The 26,939-nt window shown below is 42.5% G+C and overlaps 2 protein-coding genes across 4 annotated transcripts in view; one reads left to right on the top strand and one right to left on the bottom strand.

The window, feature by feature from the left end:
• Positions 1-26,939, bottom strand: part of LOC117523955 (tyrosine-protein kinase CSK) — a 163,365-nt gene that overhangs the window by 68,844 nt on the left and 67,582 nt on the right. The gene's annotated exons all lie outside the window — the stretch shown is intronic.
• LOC117523963 lies at positions 4,777-6,999 on the top strand. The gene is made up of 2 exons (XM_034185655.1): positions 4,777-6,133; positions 6,169-6,999. The coding sequence occupies exons 1-2, from the start codon at positions 5,402-5,404 to the stop codon at positions 6,283-6,285; spliced, it is 849 nt and encodes a 282-aa protein (XP_034041546.1). The 5' UTR covers positions 4,777-5,401; the 3' UTR covers positions 6,286-6,999.

Genomic DNA, 26,939 nt, shown 5'->3' with positions numbered 1-26,939 from the left:
GTGTCTCTGCTCCACACAAAGAACTGAGTAATTTTAACTTTTTCTTGAGATTTCATCGTGTGCAGCCAGGATCGGATGAAGTCTGTGGTACGTGAGACGCTAATGATGCGCTGTGATTCTTTCAACCTGTTGCGCCAAGACAGGTAACCGGTAGGGGAGGGGTGGGGGAGAAGGCTCCGCTCCGCTGACTGATCTGACTGCCCAACTCTGGCGCAAAGTGCCAGAGAGGGACTTTTTGTCACTAAAACGAACAGGTAAGATGTTATATTTATTCTGTGTGTGAATTTACACTGCATGAGGACCGCAGTTTTCATGAAATCAGTTGATGGATTTGGACTTGTGGCAAAGCCTGTAAAATCCATAAATTAGTCGCACTGCTGTTTAAGCAGCAGTGCTCAAAGAGTGTGAAAAAAGTAGTGGCTTATAGTCCGGAAATTACTGTAGATACTGGTGTATACGAGGTCTGTGAGAAAAGTATCCGACCTTTTTATTTTATGCAAAAAATATATGGATTTGATTCATATGTTTTTACGTCAGCCAAGCTTGAACCTTCGTGCGCATGCATGAGTTTTTTCACGCCTGTCGGTTGCGTCATTCGCCTGTGGGCAGGCTTTGAGTGAGCACTGGTCCACCCCTCTCGTCGTATTTTCATTGCGAGGAAATGGCGGAATGAATTGGGCTTTGTTCCATCAGAATTTTTTCAGAAACTGTTGGAGACAGGCAGCTGGAAACCATTCGGAAAATTCACATGGCTTTCGGTGAAAATTTTATGGGCTTCACAGAGATTACGGAGTGTTACTACCGCTTTAAGGATGGCCCACAATGGCGCAGGGCGCGCCGCGCTCCAAGCCGCGATCGACAGGCAGAAACCACCATTTCATTTCTAAACAGATGGCTGTGTCGATCCGGGACCGTCATGTGCAATTTCTCTGGTTATCACAAGAGCTGGACATCAGCCATTTTCCGGCAGATTTCACTTTTAACAAGAGATTTTGTCATGGAAAGCCGTGCGGAAGTTTCACGCGTCACGACGGAGCCGGTGATGGAGCGAGACAAAGAACACCTCCGTTTTGGAGTGTCAGAGGACAAGTTAGGACATGCCTATCTCAACTTTCAGTGGCTTACCAGTCGAGTGAGTATAAGAGAAATTGTGGAGAGTTGGTAATCTATTACAGAGATTAGAGCATGCCATAGGTATTAAAGGCACTGCGCTGCGGTGGTTTGAATCATATTTGTCTAATAGATTACAATTTGTTCATGTAAATGGGGAATCTTCTTCACAGACTAAAGTTAATTATGGAGTTCCACAAGGTTCTGTGCTAGGACCAATTTTATTCACTTTATACATGCTTCCCTTAGGCAGTATTATTAGACGGTATTGCTTAAATTTTCATTGTTACGCAGATGATACCCAGCTTTATCTATCCATGAAGCCAGAGGACACACACCAATTAGCTAAACTGCAGGATTGTCTTACAGACATAAAGACATGGATGACCTCTAATTTCCTGCTTTTAAACTCAGATAAAACTGAAGTTATTGTACTTGGCCCCACAAATCTTAGAAACATGGTGTCTAACCAGATCCTTACTCTGGATGGCATTACCCTGACCTCTAGTAATACTGTGAGAAATCTTGGAGTCATTTTTGATCAGGATATGTCATTCAAAGCGCATATTAAACAAATATGTAGGACTGCTTTTTTGCATTTACGCAATATCTCTAAAATCAGAAAGGTCTTGTCTCAGAGTGATGCTGAAAAACTAATTCATGCATTTATTTCCTCTAGGCTGGACTATTGTAATTCATTATTATCAGGTTGTCCTAAAAGTTCCCTAAAAAGCCTTCAGTTAATTCAAAATGCTGCAGCTAGAGTACTGACGGGGACTAGAAGGAGAGAGCATATCTCACCCATATTGGCCTCTCTTCATTGGCTTCCTGTTAATTCTAGAATAGAATTTAAAATTCTTCTTCTTACTTATAAGGTTTTGAATAATCAGGTCCCATCTTATCTTAGGGACCTCGTAGTACCATATCACCCCAATAGAGCGCTTCGCTCTCAGACTGCAGGCTTACTTGTAGTTCCTAGGGTTTGTAAGAGTAGAATGGGAGGCAGAGCCTTCAGCTTTCAGGCTCCTCTCCTGTGGAACCAGCTCCCAATTCAGATCAGGGAGACAGACACCCTCTCTACTTTTAAGATTAGGCTTAAAACTTTCCTTTTTGCTAAAGCTTATAGTTAGGGCTGGATCAGGTGACCCTGAACCATCCCTTAGTTATGCTGCTATAGACGTAGACTGCTGGGGGGTTCCCATGATGCACTGTTTCTTTCTCTTTTTGCTCTGTATGCACCACTCTGCATTTAATCATTAGTGATCGATCTCTGCTCCCCTCCACAGCATGTCTCTTTCCTGGTTCTCTCCCTCAGCCCCAACCAGTCCCAGCAGAAGACTGCCCCTCCCTGAGCCTGGTTCTGCTGGAGGTTTCTTCCTGTTAAAAGGGAGTTTTTCCTTCCCACTGTAGCCAAGTGCTTGCTCACAGGGGGTCGTTTTGACCGTTGGGGTTTTACATAATTATTGTATGGCCTTGCCTTACAATATAAAGCGCCTTGGGGCAACTGTTTGTTGTGATTTGGCGCTATATAAAAAAATTGATTGATTGATTGATTGACCAGTGCTCACTCAAAGCCTGCCCACAGGTGAATGACACAACCGACAGGCATGAAAAAACTCACGCATGCGCACGAAGGTTCAAGCTTGGCTGATGTAAATACATATGAATCAAATCCATATATTTTTTGCATAAAATAAAAAGGTCGGATACTTTTCTCACAGACCTCGTAATTAACAAAAATCAATGGGTTGATATAAATAATAAATAAAAGGGGATCCAATATAGAACCCTGCAGTTAAATAACCCCGTTTAAATAAAAAATAAATTACACTTTCGGGCATTTGAACTTGCAATTTACAAAAGCTCTGATTAACAGATGGAAACTTTACTGTTGAGCTACAATCGCTGTTTTATAACAGAAGCATGAAATGCTTAAAATGAACAAGGAAATGTATGTTAAAAAAAAAAAAAGAGGAATTAGACGATGTATGGACATGCGTGTCGGGGTGGCCTGCAGCCTGCCGAGGTGTGCTGTGAGCGGCCACTGCAGCCTGGTGCAAAGGCGAAAGATGTTTTATGTACGAGGTCTGTGAGAAAAGAATTCGACCTTTTTATTTTATGCAAAAAATATATGGATTTGATTCATATGTTTTTACGTCAGCCAAGCTTGAAGCTTCGTGCGCATGCGTGAGTTTTTCCACGCCTGTCGGTTGCATCATTCACCTGTGGGCAGGCTTTGAGTGAGCACTCGTCCACCCCTCTCGTCGTTGTTTCATTGCGAGGAAATGGCGGAATGATTTGGGCTTTTTTTCCATCAGAATTTTTTCAGAAACTGTTGGAGACAGGCAGATGGAAACCATTCGAAAAATTTATCTGGCTTTCAGTGAAAATTTTACGGGCTTCACAGAGAATAAGGAGTGTTACTACAGCTTTAAGGACTGCTCACAATGGCGCACGGCGCGCCGCGCTCCGAGCCGCCATCGAGAGGCAGAAACCACCACATCATTTCTAAACGGATCGCTGTGTGGAGCCGGGACCGTCGTGTGCAATTTCTCTGGTTATCAACAAGAGCTGGACATCAGCCATTTTCCGGCAGATTTCACTTTTAACAAGAGATTTTGTCGCGGAGGCTTCGCGCGTCACAACCGATTAGCTGATGAAGCGAGACAAAGGAACACCTATGTTTCGGTGTGTTAAAGGACAAGTTGGGACAAGCCCAGCTCTCCACAATTTCTCTTATACTCACTCGACTGGTAAGCACTGAAAGCCGAGATAGGCATGTAATTATTTATATACCTGTCCTGGCAGTGGTCTCTGTGTTTGTAATGTTACACGTTGTGTGCACTGAGCCATCATTTCCAGCCATCAGAGCCTACTTAAGTCTACACAGTTGCTCTCCAGTTTGTTTGTTATTTGTTTTTAACATGTTATTTATGAAACTGAGTCTCTGCTGGTGTATGACTGCCAAACCCTCAGTCCAGGGTGCGGTGCCGTCATCCGCGGGTGGACAGACGTTTCTGCCACCATTCTCATTGGAGGCTCTTTTTTGGGCCAGGCTCCTGCAGTGCCTTTTGGGTGAAAGCGCAGTCACCGCCGCGGGAGACAAAGTGGTGCACTGGTGAAGCTGAAGTTTCGTTTGGCCCGCTGTTTGGCGTCTGGATGATCTGTGCGCCGAATTCTAGTGGTATTTGTGTTGTCCTGGTGCCTTGTGGATCTGGTCGAAGCCTGCGCGGTGCCCATGGTCGGCGTTGAGAACTGTCGGCTGTGTACGTCTTCCCCGGACTGATTTACACTAGCTGCGCTCTTGGAACCCTGGTCTGCTTCACCGGGTTCCACGGCTGGTTGAAGTCAACGGTCCAGTTCCAGTCCCATTTTTGGCCAGGGTTGGCCTGGTAAATGCCAGAACAATGGCAAACACAACTTTTATTCTTCTGGACTTTTTTATCTAGTCTGGATTTTTTCTGTGTAACTGAGACATGGGTGGGTAGGGAGAGTTCCCATGGGAGAAAAAAGCTTTTCAACCTACCATCCCTGGTTCTCAAGACCAGGCCCGTAAGTGGCTATACTCTACTCTTCTATTCTACTTTTTTTTTTTTTTTTTTTTTTTTAGATATACCTTAGTATACACTAGTAAAGTTCTACCTTAGAATTGGAATGTATTATAGAAGACATACCTTACTGAATTTTCATGGCTAAGGCTATTCTTTTGGTACAGGATGCAGTGCAGCCTTGTGCCCGCTCTCGGCGTTATTGGGTTATGAAACCCTCTGCTACTGCTAAGTTTTCTGCTATCTTTTAGCAGTTATGCACTTCTGTAGGAGCTGTACGGCCTGATCAGCGGCCAAATGAACGCGAATCCAGAGGCGGCTGTGATTGTGGCTGGGGACTTTAACCACGTGGAACTGAAAGCTGTTCTCCCCAGATTTCACAAATCCATAAACTTTCCGACCAGAGACAACAACACACTGGACCAGGTATACTGTAACATACCAGGAGCATACAAGGCTGCAGCAGCTCCTCACCTTGGTATGTCAGACCATATATCTGTGAAACTGATACCCGCCTACAGACCTCTGATCTGCCGGACCAAACCCACCACCAGAACCGTTCAGGTTTGGACCGAGGAGGCTTCCTCAGCCCTTCAGGACTGCTTTGAGTACACAGACTGGGGAGTATTCAAAGAGGACGCAGACCTGGAGGAATACACGTCAGCTGTGTTGTCCTATATCCACTTCTGCACTGATGCTGTCCTCCCTACAAAAACAATCATGGTTTTTCCCAATCAGAAACCATGGGTGGACGGCACAGTGCGGGCCCTGCTAAAAGCCAGAGATGCAGCCTACAGAGCCGGAGACAAACTGGACTATATAGCAGGGCCTGCAAAGAACTAAAAAAGGGCATCCAGCTGGCGAAGCACAGATACAAGCAACGCATCAAGGACCACTTCAAGGACAATAACACACGCAACATGTGGAAAGGCATCCAGACCATCACGGACTACAAGCTCGGTGACCAGCAGGTCAGCCATGACCCCACTCTGCTTGACACCTTAAACAACTTCTTTGCACACTTTGACTCTCCAAGCAGCAGAGGGGCTGTGCACCTTCCTCAGCCAGAGGTGCAGCATCAGCCTCTCACCCTGCAGCTGCACCAGGTGACCTCCACCCTGAGGAGAATTAACATCAACAAGGCTGCAGGCCCAGATAAGGTGTCAGGTCGGACCCTGAAGTCATGTGCGGACCAACTGGCAGAGGTTTTCCTGGACATCTTCAACCTGTCGCTGCAGCTTTCCATGGTCCCTGTCTGCCTGAAGTCCTCCATCATCGTGCCTGTGCCCAAAACAACAACCATCACCTGCCTCAACAACTACCGTCCTGTTGCCCTGACCCCAGTCATAATGAAGTGCTTCGAGCGGATCCTCCTGAAATACATCAAGGACGCTATCCCTGCAGGCCTGGACAGCCTGCAGTTCGCCTACAGGGAGAACCGTTTGACGGAGGACGCTGTCTCGTTAGCACTTCACACAGCCCTGTCTCACGTGCAGCATCCGAACACCTACGTCAGGATGCTGTTTGTGGACTTCAGTTCGGCTTTCAACACTGTTCTTCCGGACGTGTTGGCCCTGAAGCTCCACAACCTGGGTCTGTCACCATCGCTCTGCTACTGGATCAGTGACTTCCTCACCAACAGGCCCCAGGTGGTGAGGATAGGGAAGTTCACCTCTGCACCACTGATCCTCAACACCGGAACGCCACAGGGTTGTGTGCTCAGCCCTGCCCTCTTTACCCTCTTCACCCAGGACTGCTCTGCCATTCACCCTTGAAACATGGTCGTGAAGTTCGCGGATGACACCACCGTGGTGGGTCTCATATCTAACAACGACGAGACCCACTACAGAGAAGAGGTCCAGAACATCACACAATGGTGTTCCAGGAATAACCTTATCCTGAACACCAGTAAGACAAAGGAGGTCATCGTGGACTACAGGAGGTCCAGGAAGACTGAGCACACTCCTCTCTGCATACACGGAGAGGCAGTGGAGCATGTAGACAACACTAAGTTCCTGGGCATCCACATCTCCTCTGACCTCACCTGGACTGTGAACACTTCACACCTGGTAAAGGAGGCCCAACAATGGCTCTTCTTCCTCAGGAAGCTGAAGCGGTCTGGACTCTCCTCTCAGGTGTTAGTGAACTTTTACAGAGCCACCATTGAGAGCATCTTGTGTCTCAGTGTGACGGTGTGGTATGACAGTTGCACGTCACAAAACAAAAAGGACTTAGCCCGGGTGGTGAGAACAGCACAGGGGATTGTGGGCCGCCGTCTACCAGATCTGGACTCCGTTTACATTGCCCGAGTCCAGAAGAGGGCCAGACGTATGGCTGCCGATCCCACCCACCCGGGCAATGCACTGTTTGTACCACTTCCATCAAGGAAGCGGTACAGGAACATCAAAGCCACCACGAAAAGACTCTGGGACAGCTTCTTCCCTAAAGTTGTGAAAGCCATAGCCCCCCTGCAGTGAACCACTGCATCCCACCCCCCTACAGAACTGTCAACATGAACCCTCCCCCTTAAACACACACACCTACCCCTGTCACTCACTCACACGCACACACCTACCTAACAATCAAACTCAATCAAGACTCGCACTAAGCTGCACTTTATCTTTTTATCTTTTCATCTCCTCATTATCACCTCCTCTCTCCCCTGTACACTCATTCTCATGTAGATACATACACACAACAACTGTAAATATTTTTTTTATTTTAAGTGTGTTTCTTTACCTTTATTTTTATTTATTTTTTATTTTTTACCGTTATTATTTAAGTGTTTTATTTATGTGTGCTGATTTATTTATTATGTGCCTTGCCGGGAGTGTGCAAAATTTCGTTATGCCTGCATAATGACAATAAAGATCTTGATTGATTGATTGATTGACTCTTTTGAAGCCTCTGCCTGTGATATAGAAGAGCATGGTTCTTGGTTGCATTTGTCAAGTCAAACCATTTTGGATTCGGTGGCTCCATTCAAGACTCGGCGATCCATGGCCAATTCTGAGCTTTGGTTAAATGACAGAACCCGTAATGCCAGGAGGAAATGTCGTTGAACACAAGTGGTAAAAGGACAGATTACAGGACTTTTCAAACCTTAAAAAGCTGTTGGGACTGCTATCAGACCACAGCAAAGGAGGCAAGAAGGGAATATTTTGCAAATATTATTTTTGCTCATGGCCACAACCCACATGTGTTGTTTAAGATCATTGACTCTGTATTAGATACTGCACAGAATGCTTGTTTGGATGCCTCCCCAGATATGTGTACAAATTTTGCTCGCTTTTTTATGGAGAAGTTTAGTTGCTGTTTCTGACCCATCGGCTTTGGTTTCTTGTCTGGTCACTTTTATTCAGTTTGAATCTGTGACCTTTTCATTTGTAAAGGATGTAGCATGGCATATCAAATCGGGGTCTTTCTATGATCCTGTCTCCCCACGATTTTTTTAATAAATTTTGTTGCGTATTTGGCAGCCGCTGCTTGCAATCTTAACTCAGTTTGTCTTCCGGGGTAGTTCTGGCAAAATTTAAACATGCAGTGGTCCAACGTTTGTTTAAAAAACCAAGTCTTGATCACACAGTTTTGGCTAATTATATGCCCATTTTAAAACTGCCTTTTCTGTCTCAGGTTTTAGAAAAAATTCAATTAAGCAATTTTTTTTTTAAATAAAAATGGGATTCTGGAAGAGTTTCAGTCAGGTTTTCAGCCATTTCATAGCACAGAGTCTGCGGTTTTTAATAGGGTTGGGTATCGAGAACCGGTTCTTTTTGGGTATTGTTAAGAAATGATTTGTTCCACCGACATCAATAGCCTTTTTGCTTAATGACTCCCTTATTGGTCCTTCAGAGTGGCTGTTGTTTTTTGGGGGTGTTTGTTGGAAAAATGATCATGTCTACGTTGATTACAGAACCCGTGCAGGGTCTGTAATCAACCATTTCTGCAGAGCGACTCGTTTTTGAAGCTTGAAGCAATGAAGTATTGATCCAACCCACTGCTTCGTGGTTCTTTGTTTATTTCGCTTTATCTTAAGTTTTCCCCGCTAAAACCCCAAAGAGCATATGTCTGAGTAATATTTACCTTTTTTTATGTTAAACCGACCTGTTATGTTCTTCAGAAACAGTTGATAGATGTATTTTATAACATAAAAATTGGACCCATGCTAATGCATTAGCATGTCTATGGCATTTTCGATGTTAAAGTTAGCATTAAGCTGTTCGCATCTCAGCAAGTTTGTGTGCATTTGTTTTCTGTATAATAAATGGCACAGTGTTTGTTGTCGTAAAAGAGTCAAATGTATTACAAATTGTAATATTTTTTTATTTATTTTTGTTTATATCTTAATAATAATAGCATCAACAATAATAACTAATAATGCTACAATACAATTTTAGAGAAAGAGACAAAAAAAAAGCCTGATTAAAAACAACAGAAAATATAAAACCAACTAACAATGAACATAAATAAATAAATAAATAAATATAGAAAAAAATAGCTGTTTCCTGTGAACACCTAGTGACTCTTACACCTCCACTTCATCTCTGTCTTATTAAGGTTAATGACAATTTGTTTCGGTCAAACTATACTTTCAATTTGTTAATTTCTTCAGTGATTTCCTCCAGAACTATCTGCCAAGCTAGAAAACTACTGTATCCTAGTAAGGGCAGAATACTACTGGAATGAATTTGAATAAGGAAAGTTGGGGTTTTTTTTGTCACCACAATGGATGCTGCACTCACTGCAATTTATTGTCTGGAATAGTCCCAGAGTGCATTTCAAAGCTTCTAGAATTCAAACATTTTCGTGCGGGTGGTGTTGAGGGGTCATTTTGGGTTAAAGCTTCTTTTTTTTTTTTCCCACCATTTTCATCCCTGAATATGTCAATCGTGAGTCACTTTTGTGTGGATTAAAGTCACTAACTGGAACTCCTGTCTTGTTGCGAGAAAGAAACGAGAATCGTCCTCTGTTCTGTTCACATAGCTCCAAACGCTGAGTGGCTCTCTGCCGAGTCAAGTTAGAACGATAGAGTCCAGTCGGAATTAATAAATTAAAAAAGAAACGCTATTTAAATGAAATGACACCTCTTTCCAAATCTTGTAATACAACTGCAATTGATCAAAACATTTTTTTTCCTCCCAAAATGAGATGTCCTACACTGATGTGCAGCAGCCAACTGAGCTCTGCTCAGAGGTATGGAGAGACCTTCATGCCAAAATGTCTGAAAGGAAATGCTTTTGACAAAAACTACAGATTTTGTTTATTTTTATTTATGTCCAGAGATCAAGGATCCAGTTACCAATTTCATATTTATTTACTTTAAGACTCAATAAAATGTTGCTGACATAGAAAACCTGTAAAGCCTACTTTTAGTACACAGAAAATTCATAAGAGGTATCGATAAGGGAATAGATATTGATAAAATCTTATCAATACCTATCCCTAATTGAATGTCAACCATTTAAGGGAATCGATAAGGAATCGGATCGATAAGCAGAATCGAATGGCATTGATAGATAAAATCTTATCAATACCCATCCCTAGTTTTTAATGACATTTTTCTCATGTGTGACACTGGGAACTCTTGGTTTTGCTCGATTTAACGGCTGCTTTCGATACGGTTGACCACGGTATTTTATTATCTTGACTACATCACTTGGTGGGCATTGGTGGTACTGTGCTTGAGTGGTTGTGGTCCTATCTGACAGACAGGATGTTTTCTGTTAATATTGGTGGCTTTGAATCTTCTCTAGTCCCTTTGTCATGTGGTGTTCCACAGGGCTCTATCTTGGAGGGGCCTTTGTTGTTCTCTCTATTTATTGCCTCTGGGGACTATTTTTAGAAAACATGATTTTATTCCATATGCTATGCAGATGATTGCCAGATTTAATTGTCTGTGACTCAGAGGGATGTTCAGTCATTGAAACGGCTCCTGGCATGTTTAGAGGATATTAAAGCCTGGCTTGCCTTGAATTTTTTCTATGTTTTAATGAAAAGAAAACAGAGGTGGCAGTTTTTAGACCGAGTAGTCTATGTGAGACTTCCTTTGTCGATTTGGGATCCCTGGAAGCATATTTTAAACTGGTTATTCTTAATCTTGATTTTAAGATGGCTGTGATCTTAAATTGGACAGTGAAATTGCAGCAGTGGTGAAATCTGTTTTTTTTTATCATTTTAAACGTTTGGCAACAGTGAAACCTTTTCTTTCCAGGCAACATTTTGAGTTGGTTATTCATGCTTTTGTGTTATCTCGTCTGGATTACTGCAATTTGCTTTTTGTGGGAGTAAATCAGTTGCTTCTCTCAAGTCTGCAGTTAGTTCAGAATGCTGTGGCGTGACTTTTGACAGGGGCTTGGAGGAGGGTGCATATGACTCCTGTCCTGGCCGCACTTCAGTGGTTGTCTGTTCATTTTGGGGTTTGTTTTAAAATTCTTATGTTAATTTTTCAGTCCCTCCATGACCTTGCGCCATCAAACCTCTCTGGGCTTCTTCAGCCTTATGTACCTAGTCCATCTCTCAGGTTGGCTGACCAGCTGCTCCTGCAAGTGCCTAAGTCAAAGAGAAAGCTCAGGGGGGACAGGGCTTTTTCAGATGTTGCTCCCAAACTGTGGAACAGCTTGCCTCTGGGGGTTATGGAGGCACCCTCGTTGGACATCAAGTTCATTTTTTTCCTTGGTTTTTTACACCAATGAGGCTTAGTTTATTTTTTTAATTGCATTTTAGTGTTTTTTTTTTTATTTTATTGTGTTTTAACTTGTAATATGTTTGTAGTGTATAGCACCTTGTGTCAGTAACCTGTATGAAAATAAAACGCTCTCCTGGACAGGGATGACCGGGTAGGTCAGATTTACTGTACAGGTGACCATCTTGTTCCTCCAGTAACGGGCATGTAACAGAGAATCTTAGTATGTGTCAACCACTTCAGCTGCAGACATGGTCACAAGCGTGTTCAGACATACAAGCTGCTGTGTGACTGACTGGTTTCCTGTTTGATGTGGCTGATGAAAGCTGGGCACATGAGGACAGACAGACTCTCAGGTCAAGACACTAATCCCTCTACAAACTACAAATCTGAAATTGAGCTTTGAAAAGATTGCTGCAAACTGTAGCTTCACAAGTGAAGGGGGCCAGTTCTTTTTTTTTAAGAAGTTTGGCACATTAAGTGAATTGGAAGCTGCGATCGGGGCGTATCAGGAGAAAAATTATGTGCAACTATACAAGCGTAACACTAGAAGCATAGAGGTGTATGCACAGAGAGTGCCAGGGCGAAACCTACTGGAAACAGCCAAGTTGGAGCTCAAATACACAGAAATGGACCTTATTAGTAGTTAATAAATTTGTTTTGTAAACTCTCTTTATTCTGGCCCGTTGAAAACTGTTTTCGCTCTGAGCTGCCCACTTTAAGTTAGCTTAGCTCACAGCTAGTTAGCCTGCCTTCCGCCAACGTTGCGCTGCACTTCACCCACTCTCTCTCTCCCTCCAGCCGGCGAGCTGCAGCCATAGTCTGCTACTTAACGATACAGCATATTTTCCCTGTACCTTCAGAGCGTGAATAAAAGGTACAGTAAGAGGATTTCCATGTCAATATGGGTAATAATGTGCTCTCCCGTACCTGTCTATAAGTGAGCAACATCTGATGATTGCATTATGTCATTTGGCTTCATACAAGCCAATTGCATCATCGGTAGGTACGGTATTATCGGTATGGGTACGGAAATCATTTTCCGGACCAATAACAAATCCACTAGAATCACGGAAATGTTCCCGTATCAATAGCAGAGCGCCTACTTGACCAGTACTGGACCCATAGATGGAGCCTTTTTTTTTTTAAATAGTCAAAGCCATTTGACAACAACACAGAAATGAGGGACTGCAATCATGTTTAACCTACACTGCAACCGTTCATGTGAAATCACTGTTACAGATTAATGTCATGTGGTCAAAGTTCAGAAACACACAATGTATTTTAGACCACCTTCATTCATTCTATGCAGACATATTTTAGTACAACCCCTGGCAAAAATTATGGAATCACCGGCCTCAGAGGATGTTCCTTCAGTTGTTTAATTTTGTAGAAAAAAAGCAGATCAGACATGACACAAAAATAAAGTCATTTCAAATGGTAACTTTCTGGCTTTAAGAAACACTATAAGAAATCAAGAAAAAAAATTGTGGCAGTCAGTAACTGTTACTTTTTTAGACCAAGCAGAGGGGGAAAAAAAATATGGACTCACTCAATTCTGAGGAATAAATTATGGAATCACCCTGTAAATTTTCATCCCCAAAACTAACACCTGCATCAAATCAGATCTGCTCGTTAGTCTGCATCTAAAAAGGAGTGATCACACCTTGGAGAGCTGTTGCACCAAGTGGACTGACATGAATCATGGCTCCAACATGAGAGATGTCAATTGAAACAAAGGAGAGGATTATCAAACTCTTAAAAGAGGGTAAATCATCACGCAATGTTGCAAAAGACGTTGGTTGTTCACAGTCAGCTGTGTCTAAACTCTGGACCAAATACAAACAACATGGGAAGGTTGTTAAAGGCAAACATACTGGTAGACCAAGGAAGACATCAAAGTGTCAAGACAGAAAACTTAAAGCATTATGTCTCAAAAATCGAAAATGCACAACAAAACAAATGAGGAACGAATGGGAGGAAACTGGAGTCAATGTCTGTGACCGAACTGTAAGAAACCGCCTAAAGGAAATGGGATTTACATACAGAAAAGCTAAACAAAAGCCATCATTAACACCTAAACAGAAAAAAACAAGGTTACAATGGGCTAAGGAAAAGCAGTGGTGGACTGTGGATGACTGGATGAAAGTCATATTCAGTGATGAATCTCGAATCTGCATTGGGCAAGGTGATTATGCTGGAACTTTTGTTTGGTGCTGTTCCAATGAGATTTATAAAGATGACTGCCTGAAGAGAACATGTAAATTTCCACAGTCATTGATGATATGGGGCTGCATGTCAGGTAAAGGCACTGGGGAGATGGCTGTCATTACATCATCAATAAATGCACAAGTTTACGTTGATATTTTGGACACTTTTCTTATCCCATCAATTGAAAGGATGTTTGGGGATGAAATCATTTTTCAAGATGATAATGCATCTTGCCATAGAGCAAAAACTGTGAAAACATTCCTTGCAAAAAGACATATAGGGTCAATGTCATGGCCTGCAAATAGTCCGGATCTTAATCCAATTGAAAATCTTTGGTGGAAGTTGAAGAAAATGGTCCATGACAAGGCTCCAACCTGCAAAGCTGATCTGGCAACAGCAATCAGAGAAAGTTGAAGGCAGACTGATGAAGAGTACTGTTTGTCACTCATTAAGTCCATGCCTCAGAGACTGCAAGCTGTTATAAAAGCCAGAGGTGGTGCAACAAAATACTAGTGATGTGTTGGAGCGTTCTTTTGTTTTTCATGATTCCATAATTTTTTCCTCAGAATTGAGTGATTCCATATTTTTTTTCCCTCTGCTTGGTCTAAAAAAGTAACCGTTACTGACTGCCACAATTTTTTTTTTTTTTCCTGATTTCGTATAGTGTTTCTTAAAGCCAGAAAGTTGCCATTTGAAATTACTTTAGTTTTGTGTCATGTCTGTGATCTGCTTTTTTTCTACAAAATTAAACAACTGAATGAACATCCTCCGAAACCGGTGATTCCATAATTTTTGCCAGGGGTTGTATAAGTACAATACAATCAAATAAATGCTGATGATATAAACAGTTTAATTATATTCATCTTTTGATAACAAACCCAGAAGTCTTCCCTGCACAGCAAAAATAAATGCATTGGCCTCGGCGTTCTATTATTTTCAGAGAAATTTGTATAGTCTTCCAAACTCTTAATGTCAGATAATTTTCAGGGATGCGTAGCGGGCATCATCATTTGCAGTAGGGTGTGGCATATCCAGCTATCAAGCAAGGTCGCTGGGCTTCTCCATCTTTGCTTGGGGACACCACAGCAAATCAGATATGGATCTACATGTTGATCTGATAGATGTTTTTACACAGAATAACCTTCCTAATCCAACTCCACACTGCATGGAGAATGAGCAGGGTGGTCTTGAACCAGGAACCTTCTTTTTTGAAAGCAGGTTTATTAACCATCAAGACTGCCCATCTAGCTCTGACGACAGTAAAAAAAATGATCTATGCTGGTGTATTTGGGGTGAGGTGAGCTCGGGGTGATGACATTCCCCTACCGACATTGTAGGAAAATATACAATTTGGGGAAAAGACAGGACTGTAGGCTCTGCAGAGCGTAACATGTGGAACTGTCAAATTATCTGATGTTGACCTGGGTTCTGACATATGCAAAGTTCTTGACAACAAACCTTTTTGCAAAGGGAAAACAGGAAAAAAGATAAGGGACATCTGTGCCATTGAGGCCACACAGCACACAATAGTTCCATCCATAACTGGGAAATATGCAAATACAAGTACACAAAGATCCATCCATACTACATGATTTGTATTTACAAAGAAAATGTGAGTCTGCAACCAAAAGGTCACCATGATATTTTAATCACAGGGCAAATCCCTCTATTATATCACAACATTCAAACTGAATGCTACAACTGCATATGTAAAGTGCTAGGTAATTACAGAAAACTCAAAAGCCATTTCAAGGGTATGTTGTGTTTAAGGGATCATTAAGACTGTTTTTTTTTTTTTTTAAAGTCAGAAAACTGTTTTCCATCACCAAGCAACTGAATGTTGCAATCAGGGATGGGGTCGATCCAATCCAATCAGTATCAGGTTCCAATATCAACGCAATGCACGGATCAGAAATTTCTGATACATCCTGCAGAGTTTTCCGATCCAGGAGCCAACTCTGTGTGTTTGTGCTGAAATACGTCTTGCCACTAACCTAAGATTTTGTCATATTATAAACAGCCTGTAAACCAGTCTACAATGATCAAACAACAGGTATAAATGGTAGTACATCAAATAAGGGATACACACTGAGTATACAACAAGCAAGTTTATAGCAGGACGTCATAGGTTTTCACCAAGGGCTGTTGTAGGTTTTAACCAGTTTAAATCCAAAATCGGACTGCTGCACTTCTCAAGAAGATAAAGGCTGCAAGAAAAAGCAGCAGCAGATTGTAAATGATAAAAAATACAAACTTGTGGAAAGCAATGAACATCAACTACCATGGTCAAAACTTCACCAGAAATCTCAACCAAGAACTTTCTTTTCACAAGACTCCATTAACTTTCAGGGTGTCTGGAGCTCTGACTTCACTGAGCTGACATTCCTTTTGTTGTGTACTCAACAACGGACGGTAATAAGATGAGACAGCTTGATACGGTCTTGATGTGCCGGGCGGTATCATTCATCACCGGCTCCTGATTGTGACCAGGAACACCAAAAGCACAGCAGGGCCGCCTTGTGGCTTGGCTCATTGTGCTGTGAGGAAAATTATACAAGGGTAGGCTTAAAAGTTCTAAGGCTCACCAAGAAGGAGAAATGCCATTTCAATAAAACCTGGCATGCATTAAGTTCAACTCTTCTGATGACTGTTTTTTTCTTCCAGCTTGTGAGGTAGTTTGTGGTTCATAGCCAAGTTTGAAAGTTTGTGGTAGAAGGAAATGGCAAAAATGGACAAAACCTGGCATTGCGGTGTGATTAAGTACCTGCATAAGAAGGGTTAAAGCCCAAGGACATTCATGCGGATATGGTTGCTACATTAGGGGATGAAGCTCCCTCCATATCTACAGTGCAGAAGTGGACAGCTGAATTTAAGAGGGGCAGAGAGAGCCTTGAAGACGACCCAAGGTCTGGGTGGCCTGCAACAGCCACAACCCAGAAAAACATTGACCTTGTTCATGAAATGGTGATGGACGACAGACGATCAATGATTAATCAGCTAGCAGATGCTGTGGGAATATCCCGTGAGAGAGCTGAACACATTCTGCATGAAGAACTTGGAATGTCAAAGGTGTCAGCTCAGTGGGTGCCACGTCTTCTGACGCCTGATCAGAAACGCACCAGGCTAGTCATGTCGAAGGCAAACTTGGCGCAATTTGAAGAGGATCCAGCCAATTAAATGAAACGTTTTCTTACCCAGGATGAGTGTTGGGTTCACCACTTTGAACCAGAGACAAAAAAAAAAAAAAAATCAATCAATGCAGTGGAAACACCCAAGGTCACCACCTCCAAAGAAGGCCAAGGTCGTTTCGTCTGTGGGGAAGGTCACGGTTTCAGTTTTCTGGGATGCCAAGGGCATTGTGTTCGTGGACAATCTTGAAAAGGGACAAACCATAAATGGACAGTACTATTCTAACCTACTGAGACAGTTACGCAAGGCTATCAAAAAGAAGCGACCAGGAAAGCTGACGAAAGGGGTGCTTTTCCATCAAGACAATGCACCAGCTCACAAGTCTACAGTGGCCATGGCCACTATCCACGAGTGTGGATTCGAACTGGTAGATCACCCACCACACTCCCCTGACTTGGCACCCACGGACTTAAATCTGTTCCCAAACCTGAAAAAAAAAAAAAAAACTTGGCTGGGAAGCACTATCGGAGCAATGATGAGGTGATGGCTGCCGTTGAGGACTATTTTGACTCTCAAGATGAAAGCTTCTATGCCAAGGGAATCGAAGCACTCAAGCACCGCTGGAAGAAGTGTGTGGAGTTACAGGGAGACTATGTAGAAAAATAACCCTGAATTTGTTAAATTCGACAACTGCATCATAGTCAGCCTTAGAACTTTTCAGCCTACCCTCGTACATCTCTATTTGGAGAAGGAGCAACCACTTCTCAAATCCAGGTGTTTGCTGATGTTTGATGGTCACAGCCAGTTTGTCTGCCTTTGAAATGAAACCGGGTCAATGCACCAGACATCTTACTGACCACAAAACCACGTTCAAGCTACTATTTATGAAACCTCTCTCAATTTTTGTGCCTAACAGCTAGTACACTCACACACACAGAAACCATTTGTTTGTTACAACTGTAAAACATGAGGGCTACAGTCTTCTGTCCCGTTATTTTACACTGAACCCAAAGTGCAATTTCAAAAATAAAAACTTTTAATTCATCAATCTGGACTCTGCTGAGTGCTGATTAACATTTGTCATTTTTGACATTTAAGGATCAATTACAAAATTTACAGAATTACAGGCCCCATCACACTTAGCACGAATGAGCACCAATGAAGAGGAATCAGGCCGGGGGGGGGGGGGGGGGCAACTTCATGGCACAGTCAGGAGGGAAGGACATTCGGACAGCAGTGCATGAATGCCGTATGACCACTCAGAACGTGTGCAGATCCCACCCCGACTGATTCGTGAACAACTGTGTGTATGCATATGACTGCAGTCTAAACGTGGATGGAACACAGTACAAATACCTACAATGCTGTCAGATTGCAGTAAGAATAAGAAGAATGGATGCAGAATGCCACACGGGTGTAATTTGATTGCCACCTGAAGTCTGGTTGGAAGGCAAGTAAAGGGAGGGGAGTGTGGAACGAGCGCTGTCTTCTGCTGTGTCTGTCAAGACGTGCCATTCCTGTCATGTAAACCAGGCACCTTGGATCATGGCAGTACTGTCGTGCATGTAAGCGGAGCGATCAGATGATACAGCCTCATGCCCTTCCTCTCTCCACCGGTATTAGGTTCGTGAGATGACCACACTGTGGTTCACGTGTGTGTCCTGGCAATTAGTTAATGCTTCACATGATGTACTGTCTGGACTTTGGGATCGCAAGCTACATGCCCTGACGTGCAGCGGGGCATCCCGCTGTCTGGCTGAATGGAGCGAGTACGTGCTGCTGGACGGCGTGTCTATGGGATACATATTTATGGTGGACAAGGCATGTGCTGTCGGCACTTGGCTGATGCAACCATCTCATTGCTCCCAGGATGACAGGGATTTTATCACAGGCTGTAGCCTGGCTGTTTGCCGTGCACTGAGGCTCATCTGGAACCGTTCCAAAGGTGATTTTCTATTTTATTTATATTGTAATGGCTTGGCAATTGGAACATCATTCCTCCTAAAGACTTGGATGGTGCCTCTGAAACACACTGACTTGCCGTGGGGCAGCAGCGCAGCACGGCACATCTGCTCATAGTGTTACAGCTATGAAGATCAGAAGATTTCACATACATTATCTAACCCAAGGGAGGGAATGACAATGTATCTGTAATATAAGGTTTATAATGGATATAACACCCCGTTCAGATGTGCACATTGTTCTGCGGACCTGAAATGCATTAACTCACAGTCACACATGGTGCTTTCGGTTTAATTGTGCAATGTTCATGTCTAGATCACAAGATGAATGCATGCCACAGAGATTGCACATATTTCCTTTGTACACCCCGAATGGGATCCAGTGGAAGCGCACGTACAGCTCATCTGTGGCACAATCGGGACATGCTGGCGGGATTTGACCATGGTGAATGTCTCTCAAGCGTGATCAGACTGTAAATGCTGTTTTGATGCTGTGAGAATATTTCGAATGCAGTCAGAGTCCACCTCAACTGCAGTTCGACATTTTCCCACCTCGACTGCACCTCAAACGTTGAGAGTCTGTGCTCTACATTCGGGCTGGTCGCATGACGATGCCCGACTGTTTGGAGTGCACTCAGAATGCTGTTGGAGGTTTTCAATTGTGCCTCGACTTTGCCCGAATGGAGGTCGAATTTTCATTCGGACAGCATTCGGCTGGTGCTAGACATCACTGCATCAACCACACTATGGAACACCCTTCAGGTCCATAATGCCAACAACCCAGAAAACAGAGCCATTGCAAGCTCTCCAAACTCATCATCCTTCTGCCTGGGTGAAGGATAATGAGGGATTGTTGACAAGCCTCATCTCCAAAATGGATGAAACCACAAAGGGTTTTGTCTTTACAGGGTGGCAGCTGGTGCAGTGCTTGAGTTTAAAGTCACCTTGACACTTGTACAAATTTGATCCCCGCACTGGTACACAATCTTGCGTGTCAATGAGTAAACTCGTCGTAAACTGCAAGGTGCTGCGCACAATGACATGCACTGACATGCATTGACATACAGTGCTTGCAAATAGGTTGTGCAATGTTCATGTCTAGTTCACTCAAGTGGCTCGAAATTTATGCGTGCCAGAAATTTTGAACATTTCAAAATTTTCTTTGCACACTGGCATGCAGCAACACAGTTTACAACAATATTCCTGACAGCCCGCATAACCATAGACTTTTCTGTCTAATAAGCCACTATCATGTGCTGTTGGCAGAAATGTTGTTTAGATCCATCATCTTGAACCAAATGACAAAGATTCGCAGTTTGTCTGTGATGTCTGTCAGCGGGTTTGCGCTTTGCGCATCGGGCTGATTGGCCATCGCAGACATAGACATTAAGTGGCCGGAGATCCATCGAAACGATGGCTCAATCCATCATCATCACCATCATCAATGACTCAATAAAACACTATTTATGATTTAACGGCATCTGCAGGACTGCATGCGTGTGCCCATACATGAGCTTTTGACAAGAACGGAAGTTAGCTTTGCATTAGCGGAAGTATGTGTGCACACTGTCTGCGAAATGTATTGTAAATCACTCCAGAGGTGTTATGAGGTTACAAAAACAGCATGTTCAGTTTTACAAGTGTTTATTTCTTGCTAGCTTTTACATAATATATGACAAGCGGTTATATTTACACAAATGAAACAGAGTTTGCAGCTAGCTAGACCAGCCACTGATGTCACACAGCCACTCTACTCTGATTGGCTGTCACCCCCACCTCGCAAAAAAAATAAACAAGTAAAAAATTAAAAAATGGAACAGAATGTGATTTTTGAACCTCTTAAAAAACCTCTTAAAATAGGTCAAGGTTAGCCAAGGTTGTCCAAGGTCTGTGTCCCAAGAATGTTCCCAGTGAATTTGAAGACTCTGGCACACATTCTCACGAGCGCCACTAGCTTAGCTTATGGCAAGCTAAAAGTTGGCGCACTCATTATGGCCGAACAACTCTCCAGTTTGAGTATTCTGTGTTAGCACGTGCCTGCGGCAGACGTACTTGATGAATTCCTGCGCAAAAAGTAGTTCCCAGATAATTGATGAGTATATCTCATCTACATTAATTCTAAAAATGACCAGTAATAAAATTATAAAGACAACTGAAGTTTTAAGAGTGGCCGTAATAAATATTTAAGAAAGTTAATGTTTATGAGCAACTTCACCTGTTATTGCTCAAGCACATTGTAAACATTGACACGATGGAGTTTGATGCGGAAGAGTTCAGAAAGATATGATTGGAATAGTTTGATTGCCATTTACAGTTACCGATGAAAGACTTGGGTGTTAACTTTGTGTTAAAGTCAGAAAAAGAAGCTGCACTGAATGAGATCTCTCTAGGAAAAGACATTTTGTGTGTTGTCACTCCAACGAGAGCGACACTCTGAGCAGGGTGGCGAAAGTAGTTCGGCGAGCTCAATCTGTGGGCGCGAGCTATCCCACAGTTCCAAAATAGCAGAGATGTCGGTCCAATGAGAGCGGCAGGGTGGACTCTGGCAGTAATAAATCAAATCAATTTTATTTATATAGCGCCAAATCACAACAAAGTTTCCCCAAGGCGCTTTATATTGTAAGGCAAAAGCCATACAATAATTACAAAAAAACCCCCAACGGTCAAAACGGTAATAAGACTGGACTTATGCTGAGCACAGACAGACGCAAAGCCTTTGCAATACCCGATGGCCATATATGATTGCTTCGGTTAAAAACAGAATGTAATGAACAAATGAGTGTAATTTAAAGATGAGAGAAAATACACAATACTAGCATCTTGCCTGTGTGGATTCACAGGCTCTAAATTGGGCAGTGTTTATAAAATAGGTAGCTGACATTTTTCAAGAGTGGTAATAAATTATGCAAAGTTTCTATAATGATTTAGAATGGCATGAGAGTCCAGAATGTAAATAATGTCCATTGTTCTCTGTTACATAGTAACCATAATTTCTGCAAAAATATTAGTCCCATCAATGTTCCGTTTTGGCAGCCTTCATCCTTGACCCAAAATACATAAGCATACCAAATGGCAAACGTAAGCTCTTCCCAGGTTCTCTGTGTTCGAAGCCATACACACGCACTCACGCATAAATATACACAGAGGCCACTTGGCTTTTAATATATAGATTCTTAGTGCATAACAAAGGACTAATATTCAAGACTGTTCCAGGGCCACATCCACCACTTTTGCCTGAGTGAATGAAAAACGGGAAGTGTGACACTTCCACTACCAACCATCAGACTGGAGGGCGGACAAGCAGCCTGACTCGCTGACGTAACAAGTGACGAGCTCAGACTCGCTGCAGATGACAGATTAGAAAAGCATGGAGGCAGGAAGTGGAAGAAAGAAAGGAAGTGGGAGTGAGAATCCTCCTCCGCCCCCAGCAGCAGGACGGGAGAAAGGAGAGGGAAGGAAGGGTAGTGCTGACGGCTTATTGTTTGAGCTCTGCGACCTGCAGTTCCAGTCTTCACACACGCACACACCTGGCTATTTATACCCCCTGAATATCCATGCAGACAGAAGCAGGCTGCAGTCCTTTTCATGTGAGCATACACTACAGAGCTGTTGAAACAAAGCATTGTCTCATGACTGAGTGCTGCTTTGACAAATTTTTAAGAGATTTTCCTGTCTATTGCCACAGGTTTGTCTGTGCTTTTAGAAGCGAGTATTGACAAATAAAAAAGGTCATTGACCCAATCAATTACTTAAGAAAACCTATTAAATTTGAGTGTTGATCTGGAGTTCTGTCTCGAATTTGGACTGTCCTTCCCCAATTTTGTTTTATGTGGCAAGATGAATTATATTTTAGCCATGCTGAGTTTTAAGTAAAAAAAAAAAAAAGAAAATATTTTAGAAATCTGTTCATCTGTAAATTAAAACCAGAAATAATCTGTTGTTGTTTCAGATGAGATGGACATTATAAGGAACCCTGGGCATTTATTTTTATATGTGTACATTTTTAAGTCTGATAGAATCATTCATTCATTCATATCTGCATTTAACCAGACAAAGAAAAGACACTGTAAATAAATATAGGAGATGATGTAACAATGACTGCAGTGTGTTTGTTAATTAGGATTTCTAAATGTGACATAAACCTCATGATGAAATCATTTTTTAATTTAGACATTTCAACATTTAATTACATCCTCGTGACTATGTGATTACTTTTAATGTTAACAGAATTTTAACAGAATCCAAGTCACTCTTGGTCCCGAGGCTAGGATCAGATTTCCAGGTAAAGTCCAGGTCACAATGTGACTTACATATATTTTACTTTGAGTCCTCGTCAACCCTTGGCAGACGCCAGAAATCTCTTGTTGCGCTTGTTAGCAATCTTTTAAAGGACAAGTCTCACGTTTTTAATGTCCCAATAAGTAAGACAACATAAAAGTACTCATGACTGTCAGTGTCTCTGCACACATTTTCATTGTTACGCAGATGATACCCAGCTCCATGAAGCCAGAGGACACACACCAATTAGCTAAACTGCAGGATTGTCTTACAGACAAAGACATGGATGACCTCTAATTTCCTGCTTTTAAACTCAGCTAAAACTGAAGTTATTGTACTTGGCCCCACAAATCTTAGAAACATGGTGTCTAACCAGATCCTTACTCTGGATGGCATTACCCTAACCTCTAGTAGTACTGTGAGAAATCTTGGAGTCATTTTTGATCAGGATATGTCCTTCAATGCGCATATTAAGCAAATATGTAGGACTGCTTTTTTGCATTTGCGCAATACCTCTAAAATTAGAAAGGTCTTGTCTCAGAGTGATGCTGAAAAACTAATTCATGCATTTATTTCCTCTAGGCTGGACTATTGTAATTCATTATTATCAGGTTGTCCTAAAAGTTCCCTGAAAAGCCTTCAGTTAATTCAAAATGCTGCAGCTAGAGTACTGACAGGGACTAGAAGGAGAGAGCATATCTCACCCATATTGGCCTCTCTTCATTGGCTTCCTGTTAATTCTAGAATAGAATTTAAAATTCTTCTTCTTATAAGGTTTTGAATAATCAGGTCCCATCTTATCTTAGGGACCTCATAGTACCATATCACCCCAATAGAGTGCTTCGCTCTCAGACTGCAGGCTTACTTGTAGTTCCTAGGGTTTGTAAGAGTAGAATGGGAGGCAGAGCCTTCAGCTTTCAGGCTCCTCTCCTGTGGAACCAGCTCCCAATTCAGATCAGGGAGACAGACACCCTCTCTACTTTTAAGATTAGGCTTAAAACTTTCCTTTTTGCTAAAGCTTATAGTTAGGGCTGGATCAGGTGACCCTGAACCATCCCTTAGTTATGCTGCTATAGACTTAGACTGCTGGGGGGGTTCCCATGATGCACTGAGTGTTTCTTTCTCTTTTTGCTCTGTATGCACCACTCTGCATTTAATCATTAGTGATTGATCTCTGCTCCCCTCCACAGCATGTCTTTTCCTGGTTCTCTCCCTCAGCCCCAACCAGTCCCAGCAGAAGACTGCCCCTCCCTGAGCCTGGTTCTGCTGGAGGTTTCTTCCTGTTAAAAGGGAGTTTTTCCTTCCCACTGTCGCCAAGTGCTTGCTCACAGGGGGTCGTTTTGACCGTTGGGGTTTTTCCGTAATTATTGTATGGCCTTGCCTTACAATATAAAGCGCCTTGGGGCAGCTGTTTGTTGTGATTTGTGCGCTATATAAATAAAATTGATTTGATTTGACATGTACTAATAATTAGTGATCTCTGATTTATTTTATTCCTCTCACTCTGAGCATTAGCAGGTGCATTTCCGGAAAATGTTTCACTCGGCAATCCTCTGCATTTTTCAGCTTGTGACGTCCTTATTAGCAAAACAGAAACATCCCAATGACTGACAGAGAGAGGGAAACAAACCTGCTCCATCCAAAAACAAAGCTTCTGAGCTGCTGTTTGAAAGTGATGGCTTAGATTTACTGAGAGGAGACGACCCGCTTCACCACAAAACTCTTAACTTTTTCAGAGTATTGTATTTTGGAGCCTAAAGTGTCATGATCCGCTGTTTGTTACTGAAGCTGTGGACATGCACGTGGGACATCTGATTCTGTTTTTAACAGACTGCCTGGACACAGAGATGGATTTGTTACATTGGAAAAAGTCAGAATACATTATTTCCAGGAGTTCATGGACGTTATTTTATGTGCCACGATTGAGAGAGAGGCAGAGCTACAGCCGGCTATTTCACAGATCAAGTGAAGTTTACATTTGAAAATTAATCCATAACACGATGGAGAGTCTGGCATGTTCAGGATTTTAGCCCGTTTGTGTTGTGTGGCTAAATTTCAATTTCCATTTTTTTTTTTTTTTTGACTTTGAGTGTAAATTTGTGTGTGTATGTATGCTGCGAAGTTCGCTCTGTGTGTGTGTGTGTGTGCACGCGTGCGCGCACATGCTGTGCAACTCACGAGACGCTCGTTCTCCCTTGGCAGCAGATGTTTTTTTGTTTTTTTTAGATTTTATTGATAACACATTTAATTGTGCACAAAGCTGAAGCTGGAGCAGAGATGGTTATTGACAGGCTGTGTTGAAGACTCATGGCAGTGTAGGTGCACAGAAACCTTCTTGGAGCCGCAGCTTTTACTGTGACAACATCAAAATGAACAATTATCACTTAAAAATGAGTCATCATAACACAACATCACACTTATTTCAACCTTGGACTTAATCAGTGCCTACGTTCTTAACGTTAGCTGCTACATTCCATTGACACACATGCTGGGATGCTTCTAGTTGCGACATCACTTGTCAGAAACACCAGAGTACTCACGAGTACTTTGTTTTCGGATGTCTCCGTAGCTGTCTGTTGCAAATACCGTATACTTTGAAACCGGTAATGGAAATGCACAAAGTAATCCCATTGGATCATGGGATGGTCACTAACAGCCTAAATCTAAATTGTTAAGATTTTGGTGATATGTCCTTTAATAAACACATTTGTCTGTATGTACTTTGTCAATTTAGCCATCTCACAAACCATAAATTCAAACTGTGGAACAAATTTCAATGCATTATGAATCACTGGATTAAACGGACAAAGCAGATTTGCTGAACTCGGCAGCACATTCCGTGTTACACACTGCAACACACTGATTACATTTTCACCCAACTTCTGTGACATATACGAGGTCTGTTAGAAAAGTATCCGACCTTTTTATTTTTTTCAATAACCTGATGGATTTGAATCACGTGTGCTTGCATGAGCCAACCTTGAACCTTCGTGCGCATGCGTGATTTTTTTCACGCCTGTCGGTTGCGTCATTTGCTTGTAAGCAGCCTTTGTGTGAGGATGGGTGTAGCCTCTCTTCGCTGCAACTCTTTTCATGGCAAAATCTTGTCACAGTGGAATGTGCTGAAAAAGTGCTGATGTCCACCTCTTCCACAATTTCTCATAGTCACACGATGGTCCCATATCACCACAGCGTTCACTTTGGAAATGATCTGGTCATTTCAGCATGTTGATGACCGACCGGAGCGCGGCGCGCTCTCCACCGTTGTGCGGCCGTCTTTAAACAGGTTGTACCACTCCTTAATCTGTGTGATGCCCATAGGATCGTCACCGAAAGCCGTCTGAATAATCTGAATGGTTTCCACCTGGTTGTCGCCCAGTTTCTGGCAAAATTTGATGCAGTTGCGCTGCTCCAGTCGTTCCGCCATTTCCTTGCAAAGAAAAAACAACGAGAGACTCCACCAATCTTCACACAAAGGCTACTTACAAGCAAATGACGCAACCGACAGGCGTGAAAAAAAAAAAAATCACGCATGCGCATGAAGGTTCAAGGTTGGCTCATGGAAGCACACGTGGTTCAAATCCATCAGGTTTTTGAAAAAATAAAAAGGTCAGATACTTTTCTAACAGTCCTCGTATATGTAAAAAAGTAAAAATAATTGCTACCTTTGCAGTTTACTAATCCCATTAGTTTAAATCGTAATTTTGGTTAAAATTCTAAGTCATCTCCAGTGTTAATGTAGTTGGCACTCTTAACTCACAACATAAAAAGGGTTTGGTTCCACCAAAGCACAGTTCTAAGTGTGTCCACCTGGAGCTGCCAATCTGTGCTTTGTTGAGACACTTCATCTGTATTGTTGCAGTCCACTTAGGTGCCTTGACAAGGGCAGGAACCTGTGAAACCATTCACTCAGGCAAAGTTGTAAAATCTCATTCACGCCTAAAATTAAAACTGGCAAGCAAGAGTTGGTGACAGGGACATTCCAGTCATTCCCACAGTTCAAAACCACAAGGGTGGAGA

Source organism: Thalassophryne amazonica, chromosome 2 (assembly GCF_902500255.1).
Source record: "Thalassophryne amazonica chromosome 2, fThaAma1.1, whole genome shotgun sequence".
Classification (NCBI taxonomy): Eukaryota; Metazoa; Chordata; class Actinopteri; order Batrachoidiformes; family Batrachoididae; genus Thalassophryne; species Thalassophryne amazonica.
Note: the sequence above shows the minus strand (reverse complement) of the source record. Positions and strands in the feature narration are given on the sequence as shown.

What these genes read in the sequence shown, in the direction of transcription:
- LOC117523963 (XM_034185655.1), top strand. Translation starts at nt 5,402, where the DNA reads ATGGGTGGACGGCACAGTGCGGGCCCTGCTAAAAGCCAGAGATGCAGC. An exon ending in CTGTCTCGTTAGCACTTCAC is followed by an intron (nt 6,134 to 6,168) that starts ACAGCCCTGTCT and finishes TCCGAACACCTA; the next exon opens with CGTCAGGATGCTGTTTGTGG.